The sequence below is a fragment of the Fomitopsis serialis genome (genome assembly GCF_022376445.1).
Source record: "Fomitopsis serialis strain Sig1Antser10 chromosome Unknown B0H18scaffold_14, whole genome shotgun sequence".
Classification (NCBI taxonomy): Eukaryota; Fungi; Basidiomycota; class Agaricomycetes; order Polyporales; family Fomitopsidaceae; genus Fomitopsis; species Fomitopsis serialis.
The window spans coordinates 1-20,308 of NW_025954974.1; the positions used below are offsets into that span (position 1 = coordinate 1).

A 20,308-nucleotide genomic window follows, 5' to 3' on the forward strand; every position below is an offset into this window, starting at 1 on the left:
AGTGTTACAAAGATTAGATCTAGAGTGTTACAAAGATTAGATCTGGGATAATAAAGCGTCAAACGGTACGCCATAGCTCCGGACGTCCAATAAGCATACAATGCATTAAGTCGAGCCAGATACTACGAAGGGGCGACGTACCTAGGGAACTAAGGGGCGGTGTGCGCACGGATGCCCTTGCGTCAGTCGGCATGTATTGCAATTAAATAACGTTGACGAGCTTCGACGCGTCGGATAAATGTCGGAGAAGGTGGGCGGGTCGACAGCAGCGAGGGCCCTCTATTTCGGCGACGACTTCTGGTTCCACCACTGGGACGACCTGCTCTCTGCAAACTTTGGGACGTCTCTGTACATCAGGCTGCGCGCCGTCAACACTCTGCTCGCCGTTCTTGGGCCAGCCAGCACGAGAGGCGGTCAACAGCTTGTGTTCTTGATCAAGTTGTGTTCGAGCTCGTAACCCGGCCTCACCGTTGTACGATTTCCGTCCATTCCCCTGCTCTCCGTTGTTGAGTTGCTAAGTATTGACCGTCAGATGAAGTTGTTGCTTCTTGTACTGCCAATATGCGGCGCTTTGTCCACCTGAAGACCAATTTGCCTCTTCCTTAGCTGTAGCTACATAGTCACCGCGTAAGTCGGCCAGTAGACTGGAACGTCTTTGACTTATATCTATTGTCTCTAAACCATTCCGCTACAGATGGACTTGTACTAGTATCAGTGCTGATGTGATGCCTGGCTGCTCACCGCCTTCGCGGGTTCATTCTGTGCTTCATCCACTCTGCCGGCGCCGACAAACTCTGAGAGCATGCAGGTGCCTTCATTTCGTGAGTTCTCTCCCTTTCTTCGCGCAGCATCGTTGCTGACGTTTAGCGAACTCTGGAAGCTCAGCGATCTCGTCAAACGCGTGCGTGAGACATATTTCATCGTAAGAAAACCATAAAGGTGCGCATACACTACAATCTACGCCATGCCTCTCAGCATATGCCCGCCTACGGCCGTATATCCGACCTGTCCGTACAATGCCTTCGCACATTGGTCGGATTCATGGCCGAGGACTGACTGCGGCCGTCCTTGCGTTCGACGTGTATTGCAGCCGCTCTGGGTATGTCACGTTCGCGTATGTCCGACGGGCCTGTCTGACACACATTTAGTCGTTCGTCCATTTCGCCTACCTGATATGTGTGGTGTCGGATCATGGTCATTCTGTGTACCGGATAAGTGGATTACTGGTAAGCCGTCCGATCCCGATCAGTGTAATTGGTATCGCTGAGGTCGTCTTCGCAGTCGTGTAGATGTTGTGTGCCTATCGCTCGCACACGCTACATTGAAATGTACCCCCGTCCATCCAGACTTTCATTCTGCATTTCAGACTGTCGTCCCTGACCAGCGTGCGTCACGTAGATGATGATATGCGCGCGGAAGAGGCCATTCAATCGCGTGTAAGATGGACAGTGATCATACCGAGGTCACGACACCGTCGACGTTAACCGGGGTGGTCGCGTGTTTTCACGACTATGTCGATGCTCGAGGGGATGCAATAGGGTATACGAAGGACATGTATTAGCCAAGCACGAAGGCCAGCATACAACTGGTCACGCAAGCGAGCAGTGTGTCATGTTGGACTCGCGACCGCACAGCGTCGACTTATCGCTCATCTCGGCGACCGGAGTAACTGAAGCTACGGATCCTCTACAGCACTCTTTGCTGGTACTGGATCGGATGCCGCACTGGCCCGCGTGTTCGCTTCTTCTGTTCATAACCGTGCGCAGCCTCGATCCCACGTCTATGTGGTCCACCTTGCTTATCGATAAGCATTCTTTGAACAAGCTCAAGTCTTGGACACGCCTGCCTCGCGCGCGCTCATCACAACGAGGTGCACTGCATCCTAGGAGAATGGTCTCCTGTATGTGTTTCTCGTGCACTCGCCGCTGAATGTTAGTGACGTGAGTATCGCTTCAGGCCGTAGAGGGCTATCCTCGCATCGGCTGCAAACAGCCCGGATCTCACAGCGTCCACTGAAGCACAGAAGCGCTTACGACGTCGTGTGTCTGTGTTCGACGCTTCTATACGCGCCGGCGAGCTAGCGCTACGTTGTATCGATGCATATATGCATCACCTATCTTCGCCTTCGCTGTCCCTGCGTTCTCTCCCTCGTCCAGCTTCGAGTTTTTGCAGCGCGCGCCAAGAGCCATTGAACGTCTTCACGAGGTACGATTCCGCTTTCGCCAACGAATATCTTTACTGACATCGTACTTTCCTTCCAGCTTTGCGACCACCAACGGTCGCCAGCACCCCGCGAACCGACGACCAAGACGGAGCACCTTGGCTTGTCTGTTAGACAGTATACATACGGGATATCAGGTAGTGTGTTATCGCACTATACTTGTTCTTGGAGAGCCGCGGCCTGAGGTGACGCCATTAGTAGCGTGCTTCCCTCGTCAAGGGTCTGCGTCGCTGTCGCCACGCGTGCAGGAGCCTTTCATCGGTCCGACAGCGCAGTTCACGTCGCCGTAGCGCACATACCACGTCCACGGAATGGACAGAGTCGAGTCGATGTAAGTGTCATTGTCCAGACGCGAGTACCATAGTTTACACATGTGGATTATAGAACAACCGCATCAACGTCCGAGGGCTCCTCTTACGGACGTTCGAGCCCGCGGCTTCCCGTGGAGGTCTGGGAACGGATCATCGACCACATAGCTACGGAATGGGATATCTATCATACTGAAACCGACCAGCCACATTTGAACACTCTCGCATCCTGCGCGCTCGTATGCCAAGACTGGTACTACCTCACGTGGTATCATCTTCGTGAACGCGTACATTTACAAGACCGGAAGGAAGTGGTCTTGCTTTCCAAGACAGTCCGCGCAAGACCTCGCCTCCGTGAGGTCATTCAACAGGTCGTCATATCGGGTGGTTCTCCCGGGGAGCGTCAGCCGATCCGGCACCTGGGGACGTTTGCCGCTATGCTCGCGGGCAAGGCTCCGAATATGTCGAGGATCAGCATTGAAGATGCTGAGTGGACCATCGGCTTGGTCCGAACACATGACATCGGCTACCTAGCTGCGTTCAACTGCATTGACACTCTAAACATCGTTAATGTCACCTTGTCGAGCGCCGCCCAGCTTCGTCACCTCGTTTCAGCACTCCCGCGGCTTATGAATCTATGGTGCTACAACGTTGATTGCTCGCAGGAACAAGTCTCCCTGGCCTCCTTCCCACTTGTAAACTTCCTGGAGGATCTCGATGTGCGATGGGTTGCACCAGCAGTCGAAGACCTCTTCGTGCAGATCGGCCGGGCTTCTCGAGTGCGCGACCTCGCTGTTGGGTTGCGCGGTGAAATGGATCCATCCTCAGCAGTCAGCAGAAGCCAGACTTTGCTGGATGCGAGTTGTATATATGCAGAAACGGTTGCGCTCCATATGAATCACAGTTCTCCTGTTCGTGATGGTGCAATTGATGCCACAGTCGGAAAGTCTTCCCAGTTTTCTTTTGAGTCACTTGGCTCATTGTTTCTTGCCTACAGAACAACATTACAACCTTTCATGCTACGGCAACTTGTGGAGGCTGGAGATCATGCTGTACCACCCCTTTGCAGAGTGGTCCTGGATCCCATATATCCTGTCTCACATCGTCTCGAAACGCTTCCAAGCTATGTCTGTTATAACAGTTCACACGGCCTATGACCTGGACGATGTGCTGACGACAATGGAGCAGGATGATGTGCTGGCGCGATTGGACAGTATACTGCAGGAGAAGCGCTTCTCAGGAGTTGCATCGCGCGGCGTCTGTATAGGCATTCGCGGTGATCGCAACGCTCGGGCGTCTGGCAATGAGCTTAGCTCGGCACTACTAATACGGTACAAACGGTTCGACAAGCTCGTCAGGCAGAAGATGCCGCACTCGCATGCACGAGGTATATTGAGGTACGTATTCTAGTACTATGGGCTTCGTCAAATTGCGAAAGAAAACTGAGTGTCCTTCGGAGCACTGTGCATAACTTCCCAGACTACTGTAGCGAACCCCACAACCCGGATGTCACGCGTCACAAACCCGCCGCCCGCCGCCGCGGGGACGACATGTTACACGTCACACCCGACCCCGCCGCCGGCGCCAACACTGTCAATAGGTGCTAGGAGCGGCGCCTGCGGCGGGCACAACGACAAGACCGCCATCCGGCGGGCCCGTCACCCGTCACACGCGTCCCCGCCGCTGCGCCGGATCGTGTAAAGCGTGTCACACGTCACACCCCCATCCGGGTTGTGGGGTTCGCTACAGTACGTCACATCTGGACGGAGGACACGTCCACGATACATCATCGCCGTACTATGCGAGCTAAACAGATGTTAACCGCCGGAAGGGTGCACCCCCGGGTCGAAGGTCCTCGAGGCAGCACGGATTGACATCCTTGCAGCCCTGCATCCTGGCTTTTTCTCGTCGCATGGGTTCGTCACGTGAGTATGGAATCATCATCATTAGGCCGCTCTGCTAATTTGTTGTGCGGTCTCAACGTACAGAATGGCCCCGCGGCCGCAACGCGGGTCGAAATGTCGCTGGTGTCGGGGAACACGTTCTCATCCACTCGTGATCATGTGTAGCATTTTCTTTTTTCAAATTTTTGGAGAACTAGACGGACAGCGGTATGGATGTTGTATGCTCGAGACAGACACTCGATTGTTATAGAACAGGTTTCGGTCGATACTCAATGCATCAAATTGGATCCGGGCACTGCGTGTGTCAAATGGATGATCGTGTTTCCGAGTCATAGCCTACCCGCAAGCCAAGCACATGGTCGCTACGAGCAGCTGCATACAGGGCGTAGAGTCATGAACGGGTAAAGTATCGGTGACGTGCGGTACATCAAACAAGTAGTATGATACTGTACTGTATCTACAGAATTAGTAGGAGGAGGACCACACGAAGTGCCCGCAGACGACACGATGACGCGGATATGAATGCCACTGCGAGAAACGAGGATCGCACCTCCATCTATATGTGCCAACGGGCAGTTGACCAATCGAAAGACACTGACCGACATTAAATAGCGGTCGAACATACGACATAACACTCCGACGATCGTATCTACAGAGTGGGTATGATGGGGAACCACTTGTGGAAAACCTGATCAGGGTCGTACTTCTTCTTGACCTCCTGCAAACGCGCATAGTGCTTGCCAAACACCAGCCTCGCCTTCTCCACAGCGCCCTTCGACACCGCCTCGTCGTCATAATTTCCGTACCCAGCCTGCTGCTCCGCCGAGAGCTGCGGGTTCGCGCTCTTGACGAGCCCGATCAGGTCGTACACCATCTCGCGGCCGCGCTCCAGGTTCTCCCGCGTGTCCTCGACCCAGAGCGCGGCGACGAACACGGACGGGACGGGGTCGCGGCGGAATGGCGTCTCCTCGCTGTCTATGGCGTTGATCTTGTGGAGCGGGAAGTACTCGAATATGACGACCGGATGAGGACCCGCCCCGGCGGCGAGCTCGGCGACGCGGTCGAACGCCTTCAACACGCTCTCGTACTCGGGCTTGCGGTGCGCGACACCTTTGTTATACACGCCCTGGCCGTGGTACAATACGGAATTCTGGGGCCATGTCAGACAAGTTGAAGGTACCAAGCAAAGACGAGGGAATGAAGAACCCGCACCTGCAGCGCGTTGACCGCCTCGTATGGGATTTCCCGCACTTGATCGTCGATGGGTCCGATGTCAAAGAACTTCTTGTAAAACGCTCGGCCCTCCGCCTCGGAGCCGTTGTAGAAGAACAGGACAATCATGACAGGCTTGCCGTTGTGTCCGACAACCGCCGTCTGGATCTGCGAGGACTTGTCGCCCGGGTCGTCCCACCACTCCGCAGTGACCTCTGTCAGCGCCTTAAGCTGGCTGCGATCGTACGTTGCCATGCCACCGAAGACGGTCCTGCGTTGATCGTAGAGCTGGAAGACGAACTCGGAGACGACGCCGAAGTTGGATCCGCCACCACGGATACCCCAGAAGAGGTCGGGATTCTCTGTCTTGCTCGCTTTGACGATATTGCCATCAGCAAGAACGACGGTGGCCTGAGGACGTGTTAGAAAGGGTAACAGCGGCAGACCATTCGAGACTTCGAGTTACCTCCAAGACATTATCGAGGGCGAGACCGTAAGATGAGGAAAGGTAACCGTAACCACCGCCGAGGGTCAGGCCAGCAACACCGGTCTATGCATGGCCGCATCAACAAGGGAGTACAAGGGAAGTGCCGATACATACGTGATTCACTGTGCCACCCACCGTCGCGAGACCGTGCTCAGTTGCGGCCTTGTCGACACTCTCCCAGATCGCTCCGCCACCAACGCAGCCGATTTTCCTCTCGGGGTCGACGCGCGCGTAGTTGAGGTAGCGACTGAGGTCGATGACGAGACCTCCCTCAGTTGAGGATGCGCCTGCAGGGTTATGCCCGCCGCCCTTGATAGCGATTTCGAGGCCGTGTGAACGCGCGTACTGGATTGCGAGGGAGATATCCTGGACATCCTTGACAAAGGCGACGATCTTCGCCTCGCGCTTCGCGTTCAGCGCCCAACGCGCGATCGCCTTGCTGTAGTCTGGACTGTGTGGCGTGACAAGATCACCCTTGAACTCAGTGGGAAAGTCGGGGACTTGAACGGAAGACATGGTAGCTGTGAACCGTAGAGGCGAGGGTTGTTGGTCTGATATTAGTATTGCCAGTGTAGACCGGGTCTTTATCGGCGCTGGTAGAGGGCCACCATAGCATTGACTCGGAAGAAAACAATGTCAACCGTTCGGGCTGCAAGACGGACCACCGTATACGAGCACAGTAGGAGGACTGCCGCAACTGCGCGTGCACGTAAACATAGCAGTAACCGCGTCGAGCTCTAGAACAGGCTTGTGCAGCTTATCTTGGAAGTGTACCCTCCACCTCCCTCCAGAAGGTCTTCAGCTGTGAGAGACCGGCAGCTTCTGAAGTTCCAGCGTACGGGTCTAGGCTATGTTGCCCGTTCGGATCCCACACCCTCCCACACCGTCATCCTGAACCATACACGTACGTCAGCCTCCGGCGTATCCTCATCGCGTTGCATGTTTTTCCGCATGATTTGGAGCCGCTCGAGGTGCTGAAGCAGACTCGGACGTCGAGCGTGGCGCACCAAGCAAGGATAGCGAGAGGTGCCAAACAGTAATCGTAGGTGCACCGAGCGAACAGCGATATCAATCCCATCGAAAGGCCTTCATTCGGATTTAGGCCACGGGGTCGCCAGAGTTCAAAACGTTCAAGCTAGCTTCAAGGGTGCTGGTGAGAACTGATATGTGTCGACGTGCGAATGTAGCCAGCCTTTATAGCATACTTAGAACATGCAGTGAATATAGGAAGTGCAACGCTCGTTTGGGATAAGACCGAGCAGGGTGGCCGGCGGTTGCCGCAAATGATGTATCGACGTATCGGGCCCGGGATCTCGGCCTTCCCCCCTACTCGGTCAGTCGAGTACTTGCCAGGGTCCTACCTATTACCAGAAGCTAGATATACCTGCAGATATAGAATATCATCCTGAATGCACTGATGTACTCTATAGGCCGAGCCGCTGCGAAGTGGTTGAGTAATTCTCCGCGCCATTACGCGCCTGCATATGTACGCCACTTTCGCCGCATCGATATCGTCTGCCGTGTCAGTGGGGGTACTACTTAAGACGAAGGCCTTCTCCACCTGGAATGATTCAATTCATCTCGCGCATAGATAAGTTCCACCGAAAGGTCGGTAAAACCGGGGTGCCCTCAATCATTAATCATTCTCCAGTGATCGTAGATATCGAACCTTTGCAGGCTTGCTATTAGAGAGTCTGTCTGTTCCTGTCATCAGCACATCCGGGCCCTATGACGGATCACCGCTCCTGCGGATCGAGTCCATTTCACCCGCAATTGTACTACAGCATGTTCTAGTACTGTAAGTTATACTTGAGTTACACGCAAAAAGATGACGGACAGCCCAAATCTGCACGTTCGCAGCGGGCTCCTCGATGTGCAACCCTAACCTGGACATAGGGTTTCAGAATGAGGCACCAGGACCAGGTATCGACTATTCACGTCCGTTGTCTACTTGTAGGGCATTCAGCGAGACTGGCTGCAGGTTGATGGGGCCAAATATGACGATTCACAACAGGGATACCCAGCGAAAGTGAAATGCCAAGCGTAAGTAACAGATAGAATGCCCACAGCTCCACCGACAAGATAAACACTCGTACAAGTAATGATATCAACCTGCGGCACCGTAGTGCGTACTTAACTCCCCCAGAAAGATTTGAGGGGAAACTAAGTACTTGCGAAAGACATCGCCACTAGGCTGCGTATCGCGTGGACAAGTTACGGAGGGACCGGCGTCCCGACGACGAAAGGGCGTGTCCTTGCTATTGACTTGGCGGTGATTCTGTGGAGCGGAAAGTGCTAGTACCCAAACACGACCCCCGGTCTCGAACCCGGCCCGAGATAGAGCTGAGGGCTTGAACAACGCGGTCTCGTACGTGCAACCTTCCTCCTCAAATCCGTCGTAGAACAATAGGACGCCGACGCCGATGCAGGGTATACCACTCAGACCAACCGTGGTAGCCTGGCTTGGATCAGGGCAGACCTGCCGCCCGGGTTGTCCTAACACTCCGCAGTAACGAACACCAGTCAGTTGGCTGCGCAGCGCACTCGTGGATAGCGTGATCGGCGAAGCCGGTTCGGCGCTGGTCACAGGGTTGGGAGGCGACGTCCGCTGCACGGACGTTCCAGTGCTAGAAGAGGCCCGGCTTCTCCTTGCCGTTCGTTTTCTGTTCGTTTTCACGACAGTGCCCTGGGCGAGGACGGCGGCGGCCTAGGGACGCGTTGGAATGGGGAGAATGTCGACAGCAGGATGAGCGTCACCCCAGGGAGCAAGACCGCATACATACGGGGGTGACCGTGCGCGCGTGTGGCCGACCGTCGCGAGCCGATGTTCAATCGCCGTCGATCCTGTTGCCCAGATCGATGTAAGTGTAGCTCAAGTAACGGGATGGGTTAACCATAAGCCACCCATGAGACGTGCCTGCCACAGGGTTATGCCCACCGCCCTTGATCGCGAGCGAGATATGAGTATCGTCCTAGACGAACGCGACGATCTTCGCCTCACGCTGCGCGTTCTGTCAGCGTACAACGCGCGATCGCCTTGCTGTAAGTTAGTCGGGACTGTGTGGCGCGCCTGGCTGGGAAGTCCGGAGCGGGAGACATCGCGGTGATGCGTGGAGACGGCCTGAATGGGTGTTCAAACGTTCATCGACGAGGGCAGCTGGCGTCGACTGGAGAAGCACCCTTGCGTAGCGCGTACGTACCGGGGAGCTTACTGTAAGACGAGATTGCTCCGTGGGGCTGGCCGATGATCTCAAGGTCCATATAGAGCAAGAACACCAGGTTCACGACTTCTGATTCGGTGTGGCAGCGCTGACGGTAGACATACCAGCTATGTAATCCACCGAGCCCTACTGTACACAACCAGGCTCAGGATCTCGCCCGCTTCGTATGAGTATTTCAGGGCGCACCTTCCTATGATAGTGCCGCGCCACACTACTGACTCGGTGGCTTCTCAAGACGGCCTAGGAAGGACGAGACAGGCCCGACGTTGCCTATCAAGACAGATGGCGATCATCAAGGCCTGGATGTATTGGACGACGTGCTTCCGACTCGGAGAAAGCAGAAGAACTTGCATTCAGCGAGCAAGAGAACACGCAGGATACCACATCCAGCTATGTCTACGTGCTCACGCACCATACCTCCATGATACCTACCTAAGCTCGGACGGCACACGACGAACCCCAAACAGGCAGGACACCTTCCTTTACAGGCAACAATGTCATCCAGGAACCAGCCCCGGAGGGGCCCCGCCCTCGATCGGCGCCGCGCGAGCTATAATCGGACAGATTCGCCGCCGATGGGGCTTCTGAAGGCGGCACGTTTGCTTCGGGACTTCGAGAAGATTGCCCCCGAGGACTCGGGCCCGCCAACCTAGCTCGGCTGGCGGTAGGGACACAAGGCTCAGAGGAAGGCGTGCCGACGCTCCAGACGGGAAACCCACCCTTCGTCGGCGCGGCGCGAGCCGATATATGAGGGTACATGCGGGGAGGCGGCGGTGTTCTTACTACTTCCGGAAGTTGTGTGCGCGGCAGTGATGGTGCATCCACCGCAATGGGCGTCGGCGGCGGTGCGCAGTGTTTGCGCAGTGGGCGATCGTCGACGCTCGTGTACTGCGGAGGCTTCCATAGCTACGTCACATTTAATGTTCGGGCACTGGAGGAGTCTTGGGCTTTGACTGGAACGGTGTGACGGTGTGGCCATTTCGACAGACAGGCAGCGGAACGTGCGATGCAACACTGGTCGCCAACTGTCGCCCAGAGCACGTCAGTGCAGAAGCTTCCGCGTATGCGGATACGATGCCCGGCGCCCTCGGAGATCAACTCATGGGGCGGCGAGGCTGCGGCGAGGTGAACCAAGAGGTAAACATAGGCGTTGTGACGACGGCCGAACTGTGCGCCGTTGCAGGGAATATTACGACTCGTGCTGCGACGGCAGCGGAGGAGCCGCATGCGCTCGCCGCATGTGCGACGCGGTGAGACTCTGAGAGGGCGAGAAAACACTCACATTTGCCCCAGGCTTGCGCGATAGGCCGATCCCACGAATGAGCAGCGCCCGCTGGCGCGGTCCAATTGGTGCGTGGTAGTTTGCGAGCGCATTCGTGCAGGAGGCCTAGGCTGCGAGGTGTCTTCTTGGAATGTGCCAGCTGGTGAATGATCGTCTAGAGGGCCTGGAAGGCGACCACATTCAGTCACACGCACAATAGAGATTGGATGATACAGCGTCGGCGAGCAGGCGATGCCGAGTGCTGGTGATACTCCGGACAGCGGCTGATTGAAGACACACCCTAGTGTGGAGTCGCGCAGTGTGCATGGGGCTCGTCGAAGACACCCACGCCGCCGAGGAACATCCTGGGCCCTCATACAGTATGGGGCGTGTTGGAGGAAGGGCGGAGTGGCTGGCAGCGCGACGTTGGGCCGGGGGGCGCAGGGGCGCAGCGGCCGCGCAGAGCGGCACGGGCGGCGCGGAGAAGAGAAACGCCGGTGCGAGAGGCGTGTGAAGACGCGGGAGAGGCCGATGACGTCGGCGCCCAGACCGCGGCGGCGGAGGAGGGCCGCCACGTTGTGTGCCCGATCTTGGCAATCCACTCCACCGCGAGATGTTTCGGTCGTCTTCTGGGCCTCCTCGCCCGTCCTCCTCAGCACGTCCTCTCCTCCCACCACCGCCCGCGACAAGCACGCACCCCGCCCGCCCCTGTCCCCACCCACCACGCCGCCCAACACGTCCTTCCCCGCCCCCCGTGCCGTCCGCGGCCCCGACGGCAAGCCTGTCGCCGTCGACGACTTTGCCGCTGCCGTCGACGCCCGCCATGCGTCCCACCACGCCCACCTCCCCCTCCTAGGCCTCACCCCCCACGCAGGCCCTTCCGCCCCGTCTCCCTTCGTGCCCCGCGCACCGCGCCCAGCCCCGTCGCTCTCCCTCCCTCCCCCGCCGTCTCTCTAGCCATGCCTCCCCAACCACCGTCCGCGGCTTCCTCCTCCGCGTCCTCTGTCTCCCCACTCGCATCACCGGGGCCCGGTGCGCCCGCGTCTGCGTTCCCAGCACTCGGCCCCGCCGACCTGCCTGCCGTTCTCGCGGACCCCAACGCCCTCATCCTCGACATCCGCCCGCACAACGCGCACCTCGCAGGACGCCTGCACGGGGCGCTTTCTCTGTCCGTCCCGACCACCCTGCTCAAACGACCTACCTACACCCTCGCACGGCTGGCCCCTATGCTTCCCTCTCCTTCTGCTCGTGCTCGATTTGCCGCCTGGCGAGACTCCTCGCGTATTGTCGTGCACGACGCCGACGCTGGAGGCCTACCGGAGCGTCCTGCGCTTCTCGGGCTCCTCCGCAAATTCCGCGCTGAGGGCTTCGACGAGCGCCGCCAGGTCGCATGGATCAGAGGCGGGATCAACGCTGTGGGCCGCGAGCGGCCAGATCTCCTCGATCACTCGCCCCTCCCCGACGAAGGCGAGGAGGAGGAGGACGACGTCGCCGAGCTCGCCCCGCCATCCGTCGGTCACTCGCCCAACATCAGCTCTTCCGCAGCGGGATTCAGTGCTGACAAGCTCCCGGAGATAACAAAGAGCTCCAGTGCGCCAGCGACGTCCGCCCCGTTCCCCGCGCAGAACATCAAGGCACTCCGCACCAAGGCGCTGCCCATGAGCGCATTCACCAGCGCCTCCACAATCGGAGCACCGCCGAGCTTCCGCGCCCCGCCGGCCACGGTGTCCACTGAGGGGGTAAGTATGCTGATGCTCAGCGACGAGCTGGACAAGTTAACGGCTGACCTCGTCCACACCACCATGTCGCAGACCATAGTCCCGCCTACCTCCGCTACAGGCGCGTCCATCCTCGGCTCGATCGCCACGCGCGGAGAGGCCGTCCCACCGACCACGGTCCCGTCGCTGCTCGCCGCACGCGCCACGAAGTTGCACAACCCGATGAACACCCAGGCAGCACCGTCGTCCGCGTTCAACCTCCGCTTGCCGGCGTTCGCGAGTGCCCCAGGGATGACACTCCCGCCGCAGACTGCAGCCGCCACGCAGAGCTCACATGCCTTCCCTCCGGTCGCGGGCACAAGCAGCATGCCCACGCTCAGCGGCAGTCCAGAGGCCTTCTCGGCGTCGGTAGCTGGGATGAGGCCCCATCGACATTCCGTACCGCACGGCAGAACGGTGAGTGTTCAGATTCTCGTGAGGGCTCGTGTTGCGGAACATACCGTTTGCTTGATATGGACGGGGACGGGTACGAGAAGCCTGTCGATGGGTGCGTTTAGAGTGCTCTGCTTCTACTGGCTGGTATGGCCGGACGGCTACACCGTCGAGCGAAGGGCCATGACGAGTGAGAAGGGCAAGGGATGCAGGGCTTGTTCCGAGGAACGACGTCAGACTTTAAAGGCGTTGGAGGAACGAAGCCAAGGCATGCTCGCCGCTGGTAACGTAAACCCAGCCTTCTCCGCACCGGTGCCCCGGGGTACGAGGCAGCATTAGCATTTTCACCGCGCGCAGCCGGTAACTTACTGCCAGCGGGGGCTAAGCCCGTTCTTCACGGGCTCGCTGGTGAAAGAGAGCCAGGGCATCTCGGAGGCAATCTTGTTCTGATTCGCCTGCGCCGTTGCGCCGGGTCGTCGGCGTCATTGCAGAGTGTCACTTCACATCGCAGGCAGGGGTCACGTCGCAGCTGCTGACACGACCTTCCTCACCTGTTTAGGTTGCGTTCAACCCGTTCTTTGACGCGATCCGGCAGAACCTCGAGCTTGCGCACCGGACGGAGCCGTCCGGCGAGGGCGGGCGCGGATCGGGCATCGCGCTGCGTCTGCCCCGCCGGGTGCGGAGACGTGTCGGCGACCTGCCGTTCGAGTGGCTCCGGGAGATCGCGCGGCGCAGCGGGCGCACGAAGGAGAGCGGCAGCGAGAGCGAGAGCGATGCGGACGAGGAGCCGCAGAAGGTTAGCGTCAAGATTACCGTGCCCGTCGCGCCGATACCAAAGCGGCAACATACGTTGCGCCGTTTGTCGTCTTCTAAGGCGTCCTCTGGTGAGATGCGCTCGACGACACCTCCACTGTCTCCGCCGTCCTCCCCTGTACGCTCGCCGCAGCGACATCATACCCGACCGCACTCCCAGACCTTCCCTGCCCCCAGAGAGACGCGGCCAGGCCCGCCGACGCTGCCCATCAAGATTAAGCCCAAGCCCCAGCCCCTCGAAGACGGCGGCGTCGACTCCGCGGACGATTCCGCGGACGCGACGTCCGCGTCGAGCCAGAGCTCGCCGAGCGCGGAGGAGCTGACGCGCGCGCTGGAGCTGCAGTTCTACAGGATCGAGCTGGGGGAGCAGCGGCGCCTGATGGGCGTGATGGAGCACCATAGCATGGAGAGTCAGGCGGGCGCGGTCAGCGTGAGCGCGGCGGGCGTCGTCCCGGTCGGCGCGGCTGCTGCTGTTGCATCTAGGGCGAAGGGTGGGGAGAAAATGAAGCTGGGAGAGGAGGACTTCCCGTTCAGCATTACTGCGGGATTGGAGAAGGGGAACAAGAACAGGTGAGTTGTGTGCGTCGGATTCGGATGGTTTGTGCGGGCTCTTGAGGCGGAAGGTGGGCCGCGACGGAGAGTGCGCCGAGCTCTGGGTTTGGGCCCGGCTCTTTCGGGGGCGGTGTACCGATAGCCACTCGGCTCGCCGAGACTCAGGTTTTGGGTCTGCGCCGTGCTAGCGGGTAGACTGGCGGGCGATGGGTTCGCGCCGCCGCGTTGCGGGGCGTGCCTCGAGAGTGTGGTTGTGCGAGTTAGTGTGGCGTCTACGGGCATGGGTGCTTACCTAAGTCCCCGACAGGTACCGAAATATCTGGCCGTTTGAGCACGCGCGCGTGCGGCTGCGCAAGGCGCGCCCGGACGACGACGACTATATGAACGCGAGCTATGTGCAGCCGCTCGGCACCACGAAGCGCTATATCGCGACGCAGGGCCCGTTGGCCGCGACGTATGCGGACTTCTGGACGTGAGTGTTCTGTTTTTGTGTCTGTTAGGTCGGGGTGCTTAAGATTCGTTTCTGCAGGCTTTGCTGGGAGCAGAACGTCCATGTGATCGTCATGCTCACTCGCGAGGTCGAGGGCAACACCGTCAAGTGTGGCAAGTACTGGGCCGAAGGCGAGTACGGCCCGCTCCGCCTCAAGCTGATCGCCACCGACGACACTCCCGAGCGCGAACGCCGTCGCCGCGAGAAGGAGATGAATGGCGGGTTCTTCTCGGCCCACGTCCCGCCCGTGCAGAAGACCCAGCGCAAGCCGAGGCGAGAGAAGCACGGCAGCGACTCGGACGGCGAGCGCGACATCGTGCACAGGGTGTTCAAGCTCACGCACACGGGCTACCCGCAGGCGAAGCCGCGTGTCGTCACACAGCTGCAGTACCTCGACTGGCCGGACTTCAACGTCCCGGAGGACCCCCGCGGGCTCCTGGGGCTCGTCCGCGAAGTAGAGGAGGCCGTCGCTCGCTCGCATCAAAGTGGCGATAAGCCTTGGGGCGAGGGCCCGATGCATCCAGGACCATGGCCTTCGCACGTATCGGTTCCGTTGTCTTCGCCTCCGAGGGAACACGCACAACCGGCTGTGCCCAGCACGATCGTGGAGGATGTGCCCATGGACGACAACTACGTCGATCCCACGACGGGAGTCGCGCGCCATGCGATCGGCAACCCGCCGGTGTTGCTGCACTGCTCTGCGGGTGTCGGGCGCACGGGCGGGTACATCGCGGTGGACTCGGTCCTTGATGGGATCCGGAGAGAGATGCGCAAGCGGCGGGAGGACGTGCAGGTGCCCGTGCCCGCGTCGCCTGATCAGATGGACGTCGATCCGAGCCCGAGCCCGCCGTCGTCCGGGGAGCGCGCGCGCAGTCCGTCGCGTGCGCCGTCGAGGTCGCCTACGGTGCCGGAGCTCACGGTGCCTGTGACTGTTGGAGCGGAGGAGGTGCACGTCCGCGTCGCTGGCTTCACTGAGGCTATGGATGTGGACGGCGAGCGGAAGCAGGAAGGGCCAGCTGGAAAGGGGAGGAGTGCTCCGCGCAAGGAGGTCCTTCGTACGGTGGTCCCCGCGTCGCCGGAGCTCGTGGACGAGGTGCGGCGCGCTGCGATGCACAGGTGGCCGTCGAGCTCGACGAGCACGAGTGGGGACGCGCCGCCGATAGCCGGTAAGGACTGGGAATCCAGCAGCTCGGATTCCTCGCCGATCCCCTCGAGACCCACGACGCGCTCAACGGACCTGTCAGGAGAATCGACGGCGCGGTCGACGTCGTACCTGTCGGCGCAGTCGACGAGCCCGCCGTCGAGCCACACGGGGAGCTCCGGCAGCTTGTCGGCGGCCGTGGCGAAGCAGACGGCACATATGACGTTGTCGAAGAAGGAGAAGACGAGCGTTTCGCCGAGCCCGAGCTCTGGGGAAGTCGAAGTCGATGGGAAGCTGCGGTCCCCGGATCATGCACGTCATTCCCATTCCCAGCGCCAGTCGGACGTGGAGGCGCACGTCAGTCGTCTTGACACTTGGAGGTCGGCGGTGCGCCCTGCGGACTCGCCTCCCCACGCCGAATCTCGCTCGTCGAAGAGTCCGGACACGACTGCGCCTGCGGGAGGACTGGCGGACGAGGAGAGCACTGTCCAAGGCGAGGGCTCGCAGTACCAGCGCGGGCGTGTCTTCGACTATACCCAGCCGCGTCGCCTGCACACCGACATGTCGCCACCGCTGCTCTCAACGTACGACGAGCCTATCCGCCGGGTGATCGAGGATATGAGGGAGCAGCGGATGAGCCTGTGCCAGAGTTTGCGGCAATACGTGTTCGTGTATCGCGCTGTGATCGAGGGGACGCTGATGATCGTGGACGAGGAGAGGAAGGCGGAGGAGCTGTCGCCGGAGGGTACTCGAACCGCCAAGGGTGCGCTGCTCCCAGACCGTCAAGACATCTTCATGGACGGGCCAATGCACTCACTGGAGACCGTGTCTTCCGTGAGCTCGGGTGCGTCGCTGCGAGAGCGGGGCGTGTCGCGCAAACGCAGCATCTCCGACTACATGCGGGAGGACGCCGCGATCGATGGGCATCTGTCGATGTCGCCGGGCGGGACGAAGCGGGGCGCGAGCCCGACGGAGCTGCCCAAGGAGGGCGTGCAGGGCGAGGCGATGTTGACGAAACGACCGAGCATCAAGCGTACGTCGCGCATGGACACCGTCTGAGCCTGAGGAGGCTTTTTGCCTCATGTCGACTCGCCCCCCGGGGGCTTTACCCTCGCGTGCTTCCCTCTCGGACCTTCACCCTCGCACCTTGTTTCGCTCATGGCTGTCGCTGGATCCCGCATTCAATCAGGCCACCTGCCCCCTCCCTTACGTCCCCCCACCGTTGACCGGCGCCCTGGACGTCACGCTGTGGATTGCTGTCATGCGCGCGTACTGTTTCTCTCTGAGCCTATCATTCCATTCCGTCATCGAGCCTGTTTCCTGGGACCTGTCTGCCTCTCTCTGTGCTCGTACCGAATGGATAATGCGCACCGTTTCTCGTTGCTGTCGCTGGTCCTGATTCATGTTCTGGCAGCTGTATACATATGATACACAACCCACTCATCTACGCACACCCGCTGTTCTGCTTACTTACCCACCGCGCACATACATATGTACTACTGTATCCTGTAGACCGTCGTGTAGTCTTATAGTACTCCCATTCAATTGCATCGTGACACTTTTTCGGATGTGGGCGTGTGGAGCGTGCTGCAAGTCGATTGTGTTGTACTGAACGTCAGTGACTTGCTATTTGAGGTTCTGTTAGGGCCAGCCAGGATGCCGTTTGAATTTGCGCTCACTGCAGAGCCAGCTTGGAGCCAGCACTATAAGTATGTAGTATCTTGAATGCCTGTAAAGGGCGCAGGCTGATCTCATGATCAGCTCTGCACGTCGACGGTAGCCACGCTGGAGAGCTTTCCGGTCGCCAGTTGTCGTTGTCCAGCTCAATGCGGTGCCTACCGCCGGCAAGTAACCGGCGTATCCCCAGCATGCATGCCGCGGCGGTCACATACAGTCTCGGTTCGCAACCCTACGCAGCCTCGATCCCACGTCTATGTGGTCCGCCTTACTTATCGATAGGCACCCATTGAACAAGCTCAAGGTTCGGACAGCCTGCCTCGCGCCGCGCGCTCACTAGAACGAAGTGCGGCACTGTATTCAAGGAGAGCGGTCCTCCGTATGTATTTCTCGTGCATCGCCGCTGGATGAAATCAGTGACATGAGTACTGCTTTGCAGAGTCTCCAGGCCGTAGAGGGCTATCCTCGCAATGACTGCGGACAGTCTGGATCTCACCGCGCCTACTCACTCGAAGCAAAGAACCACTTGCGACGTCGTGTGTCTGTGTTCGACGCTTCTATACCCGCCGGCGAGCGCGCGCTACGTTGCATCGATGCATATATACCAGTTATCATCGCCTTCGCTGTCCCCGTGCCCTCCCCCTCGTCCAGCTTCAAGCCTGAGTTCTTGCAACGCAGACCAAGAGCCATTTGAACTCCTCACAAAGTATGACTCCGCCTTCGCCAACGGATATCTTTACTGACACCGTGCTTTCCTTTTAGCGTCGCGACCACCAACGAGCGCCAGCACCGCGCGAACCTACGACCAAGACGGCGCATCTGGCTTGTCTGCCAGGGAGCCAGTGTACATACCGGATATCAGGTAGTGTGTTATCGCACTATGCTTGTTCTGGGAGAGCCGCAGTCTGAGATGATGAGGCTATTAGTAACGTGTTTCCACCGTCGACGGTCTGCTGTCGCCACGGGCAGGAGATTCTCAACTGTGCGACAGCGCGGTCACGTCGCCGTAGCGCACATCCCACGTTGACGGAATGGACAGAGCCGAGTCAATGTAAGTGTCATTGTCCAGACACGGGTACCTTAGTTCACACATGTGAATTACAGTACAGCCGCAACGTCCGAGAACTCCTCTCGTGGTCCTTCGATCCCGCGGCTTCCAGTGGAGGTCTGTGAACGGATCATCGACTCCATCGCTGCGGGATGGGATACGCGTTATGCTGATGCAAAGGGCGAGCCACATCTGACCACTCTCACATCCTGCGCGCTCGTATGCCAAGACTGGTACTTCCTGACGTGGTACCATCTTCGTCAACGCATCCATCTACGAGACCGGAAGGACGTCCTCTCGCTCTCCAAGACACTCCGCGCAAAGCCTCGCCTCCGTGAGGTCATTCAACAGGTCTTCATATCGGGTGGTTCTCCCGGGGAGCGTCAACCGATCCGGCACCTGGGGACGTTTGCCGCTATGCTCGCGGGCAAGGCTCCGAGGTTGTCGAGTATCACCATTGAAGATGCTGAGTGGACCATCGGCATGGTGCGAATGGAGGACATCGGCTTTCTAGCGCTGTTCAGCTCCATCAGCACTCTAGACCTCTCCAATGTCACCTTGTCGAGCGCCGCCCAGCTTCGCCACCTCGTGTCAGCACTCCCGTGGCTTAGTGAATTATGGTGCTTCAATGTTGACTGCTCGCAGAAACAGCACGTCTCCCCGGCCTCTCTCCCACTAAACTGTGCAAATCTGGACAATCTCAATGTGCGATGGGTTGCACCAGCAGTCGAAGACCTCTTCGTGCAGATCAGCCGGGCTTCTCGAGTGCGCGATCTCGGTATTGGGGTGGACGGCGAGTTGGATCCATCCTCGGCAGCTAGCAGAAGCCAGACTTTGCTGGATGCGAGTTCCACATCTGCAGAAACGGTTCGACTCTATATCGATCCCAGTTCTCCTGTTCGTGACGATGCAATTGATGCCACAGTCGGCAGGTTTTCCTAGTTATCTCTCGAGCCACTTCGCTGATTGTTTCAGGCCTACAGAGCGACATTGCAACCTGTCACGCCACGACCACCTGCGGAGGTTGGAGATCTGGCTGGAGCACCCCTTTGCAGAGTGGCCCTGGATCCCGCATATCCTGTCTCGCATCGTCTCGAAGCACTTCCAAGTTATTTTTATTGTGTCATATCTTCGAATGGACCACATGGCGGAAGACCTGGACGGACTGCTGGCGGCAATGGAGCAGGATGGTCTCCTGATGCGATTGGACAGTATAATGCAGGCGAAGCGCTTCTCCGATACTGTTGCGTCGCGTGGCTTCTGTATAGGCATTGTCGAGGATGGAGGCTATTGGACGTCGCGCAATACTGGGATGGGTTCAGCACTACGAGAGCGGCACGATCGGTTGGACGAGCTCGTCAGGCGGAAGATGCCACACTCGCATGCACGAGGTATTTTGAGGTACGTAGTAATATGGAGTTGGTCAGATCGCGAAGGAAAGCTGAGTGTCCCTTGAAGCACTGTGCATAACTTCCAAGAATTCGTCAGCTGGAGGGAGGACATGCAAAAGATACATCGTCGCCGTAAGCGAGCTGAACAGAAGAAACTCGCCGGAGAAGATGCGCACCCCCCAGGCGGAGGGTCCTCGAGGCAGCACGGATTGACATCCTTGTAACCCTGCATCCTGACTCGCATCGTGGTATGGAGTTCGTGAGTATGGAACCATCATCCTCAGGCCGCTCTGCTAATTTGTTGTGGGGTCTCAACGTATAGAATGGCCCCACGGATCAATATGTTGTTGTCGGAGAAAGGGTTCGCGCTCACTTATGCTTGTATCATACACGGTCATCTCTTGGAATTGTGTTGGACAGATGATGGTATGG

General features: G+C 58.8%; 5 protein-coding genes across 5 annotated transcripts; 3 read left to right on the plus strand and 2 right to left on the minus strand.

Annotated features, from left to right (window-relative positions):
* Positions 1-2,651: 2,651 nt before the first annotated feature.
* B0H18DRAFT_819200 (uncharacterized protein) lies at positions 2,652-3,173 on the plus strand (the record flags this gene model as incomplete). Its single annotated transcript, XM_048039282.1, has 1 exon — positions 2,652-3,173. A coding segment is annotated over one exon (522 nt), but the record flags the coding sequence as incomplete, so codon positions are not given.
* Positions 3,027-3,439, minus strand: B0H18DRAFT_990220 (uncharacterized protein; the record flags this gene model as incomplete). The annotated part of the gene is made up of 1 exon (XM_048044997.1): positions 3,027-3,439. A coding segment is annotated over one exon (225 nt), but the record flags the coding sequence as incomplete, so codon positions are not given.
* Positions 3,440-5,082: 1,643 nt separating this feature from the next.
* B0H18DRAFT_872258 (uncharacterized protein) lies at positions 5,083-6,648 on the minus strand (the record flags this gene model as incomplete). The annotated part of the gene is made up of 4 exons (XM_048040218.1): positions 5,083-5,583; positions 5,646-6,056; positions 6,112-6,195; positions 6,247-6,648. 4 exons carry the CDS (start codon positions 6,646-6,648, stop codon positions 5,083-5,085), a joined length of 1,398 nt encoding a protein of 465 aa, XP_047896460.1.
* A 4,898-nt stretch (positions 6,649-11,546) lies between these two features.
* B0H18DRAFT_929686 (protein-tyrosine phosphatase-like protein) lies at positions 11,547-16,985 on the plus strand. The gene is made up of 10 exons (XM_048041687.1): positions 11,547-12,125; positions 12,198-12,353; positions 12,426-12,788; positions 13,324-13,584; positions 13,810-14,147; positions 14,437-14,601; positions 14,659-14,813; positions 14,898-15,085; positions 15,230-15,412; positions 16,301-16,985. Exons 1-10 carry the CDS (start codon positions 11,574-11,576, stop codon positions 16,817-16,819), a joined length of 2,880 nt encoding a protein of 959 aa, XP_047896461.1. The 5' UTR covers positions 11,547-11,573; the 3' UTR covers positions 16,820-16,985.
* Positions 16,986-18,468: 1,483 nt separating this feature from the next.
* Positions 18,469-20,012, plus strand: B0H18DRAFT_952748 (uncharacterized protein; the record flags this gene model as incomplete). Its single annotated transcript, XM_048042143.1, has 4 exons — positions 18,469-18,488; positions 18,542-19,417; positions 19,461-19,886; positions 19,964-20,012. The coding sequence occupies 4 exons, from the start codon at positions 18,469-18,471 to the stop codon at positions 20,010-20,012; spliced, it is 1,371 nt and encodes a 456-aa protein (XP_047896462.1).
* Between the last annotated feature and the right edge of the window lie 296 nt (positions 20,013-20,308).

Coding starts and splice junctions, on each gene's coding strand:
- B0H18DRAFT_929686 (XM_048041687.1), top strand. CDS start 11,574: ATGCCTCCCCAACCACCGTCCGCGGCTTCCTCCTCCGCGTCCTCTGTC. Junction 14,148..14,436: donor GAGAAGGGGAACAAGAACAG/GTGAGTTGTGTG, acceptor AGTCCCCGACAG/GTACCGAAATATCTGGCCGT. Junction 15,086..15,229: donor TCCGCGAAGTAGAGGAGGCC/GTCGCTCGCTCG, acceptor ACGATCGTGGAG/GATGTGCCCATGGACGACAA.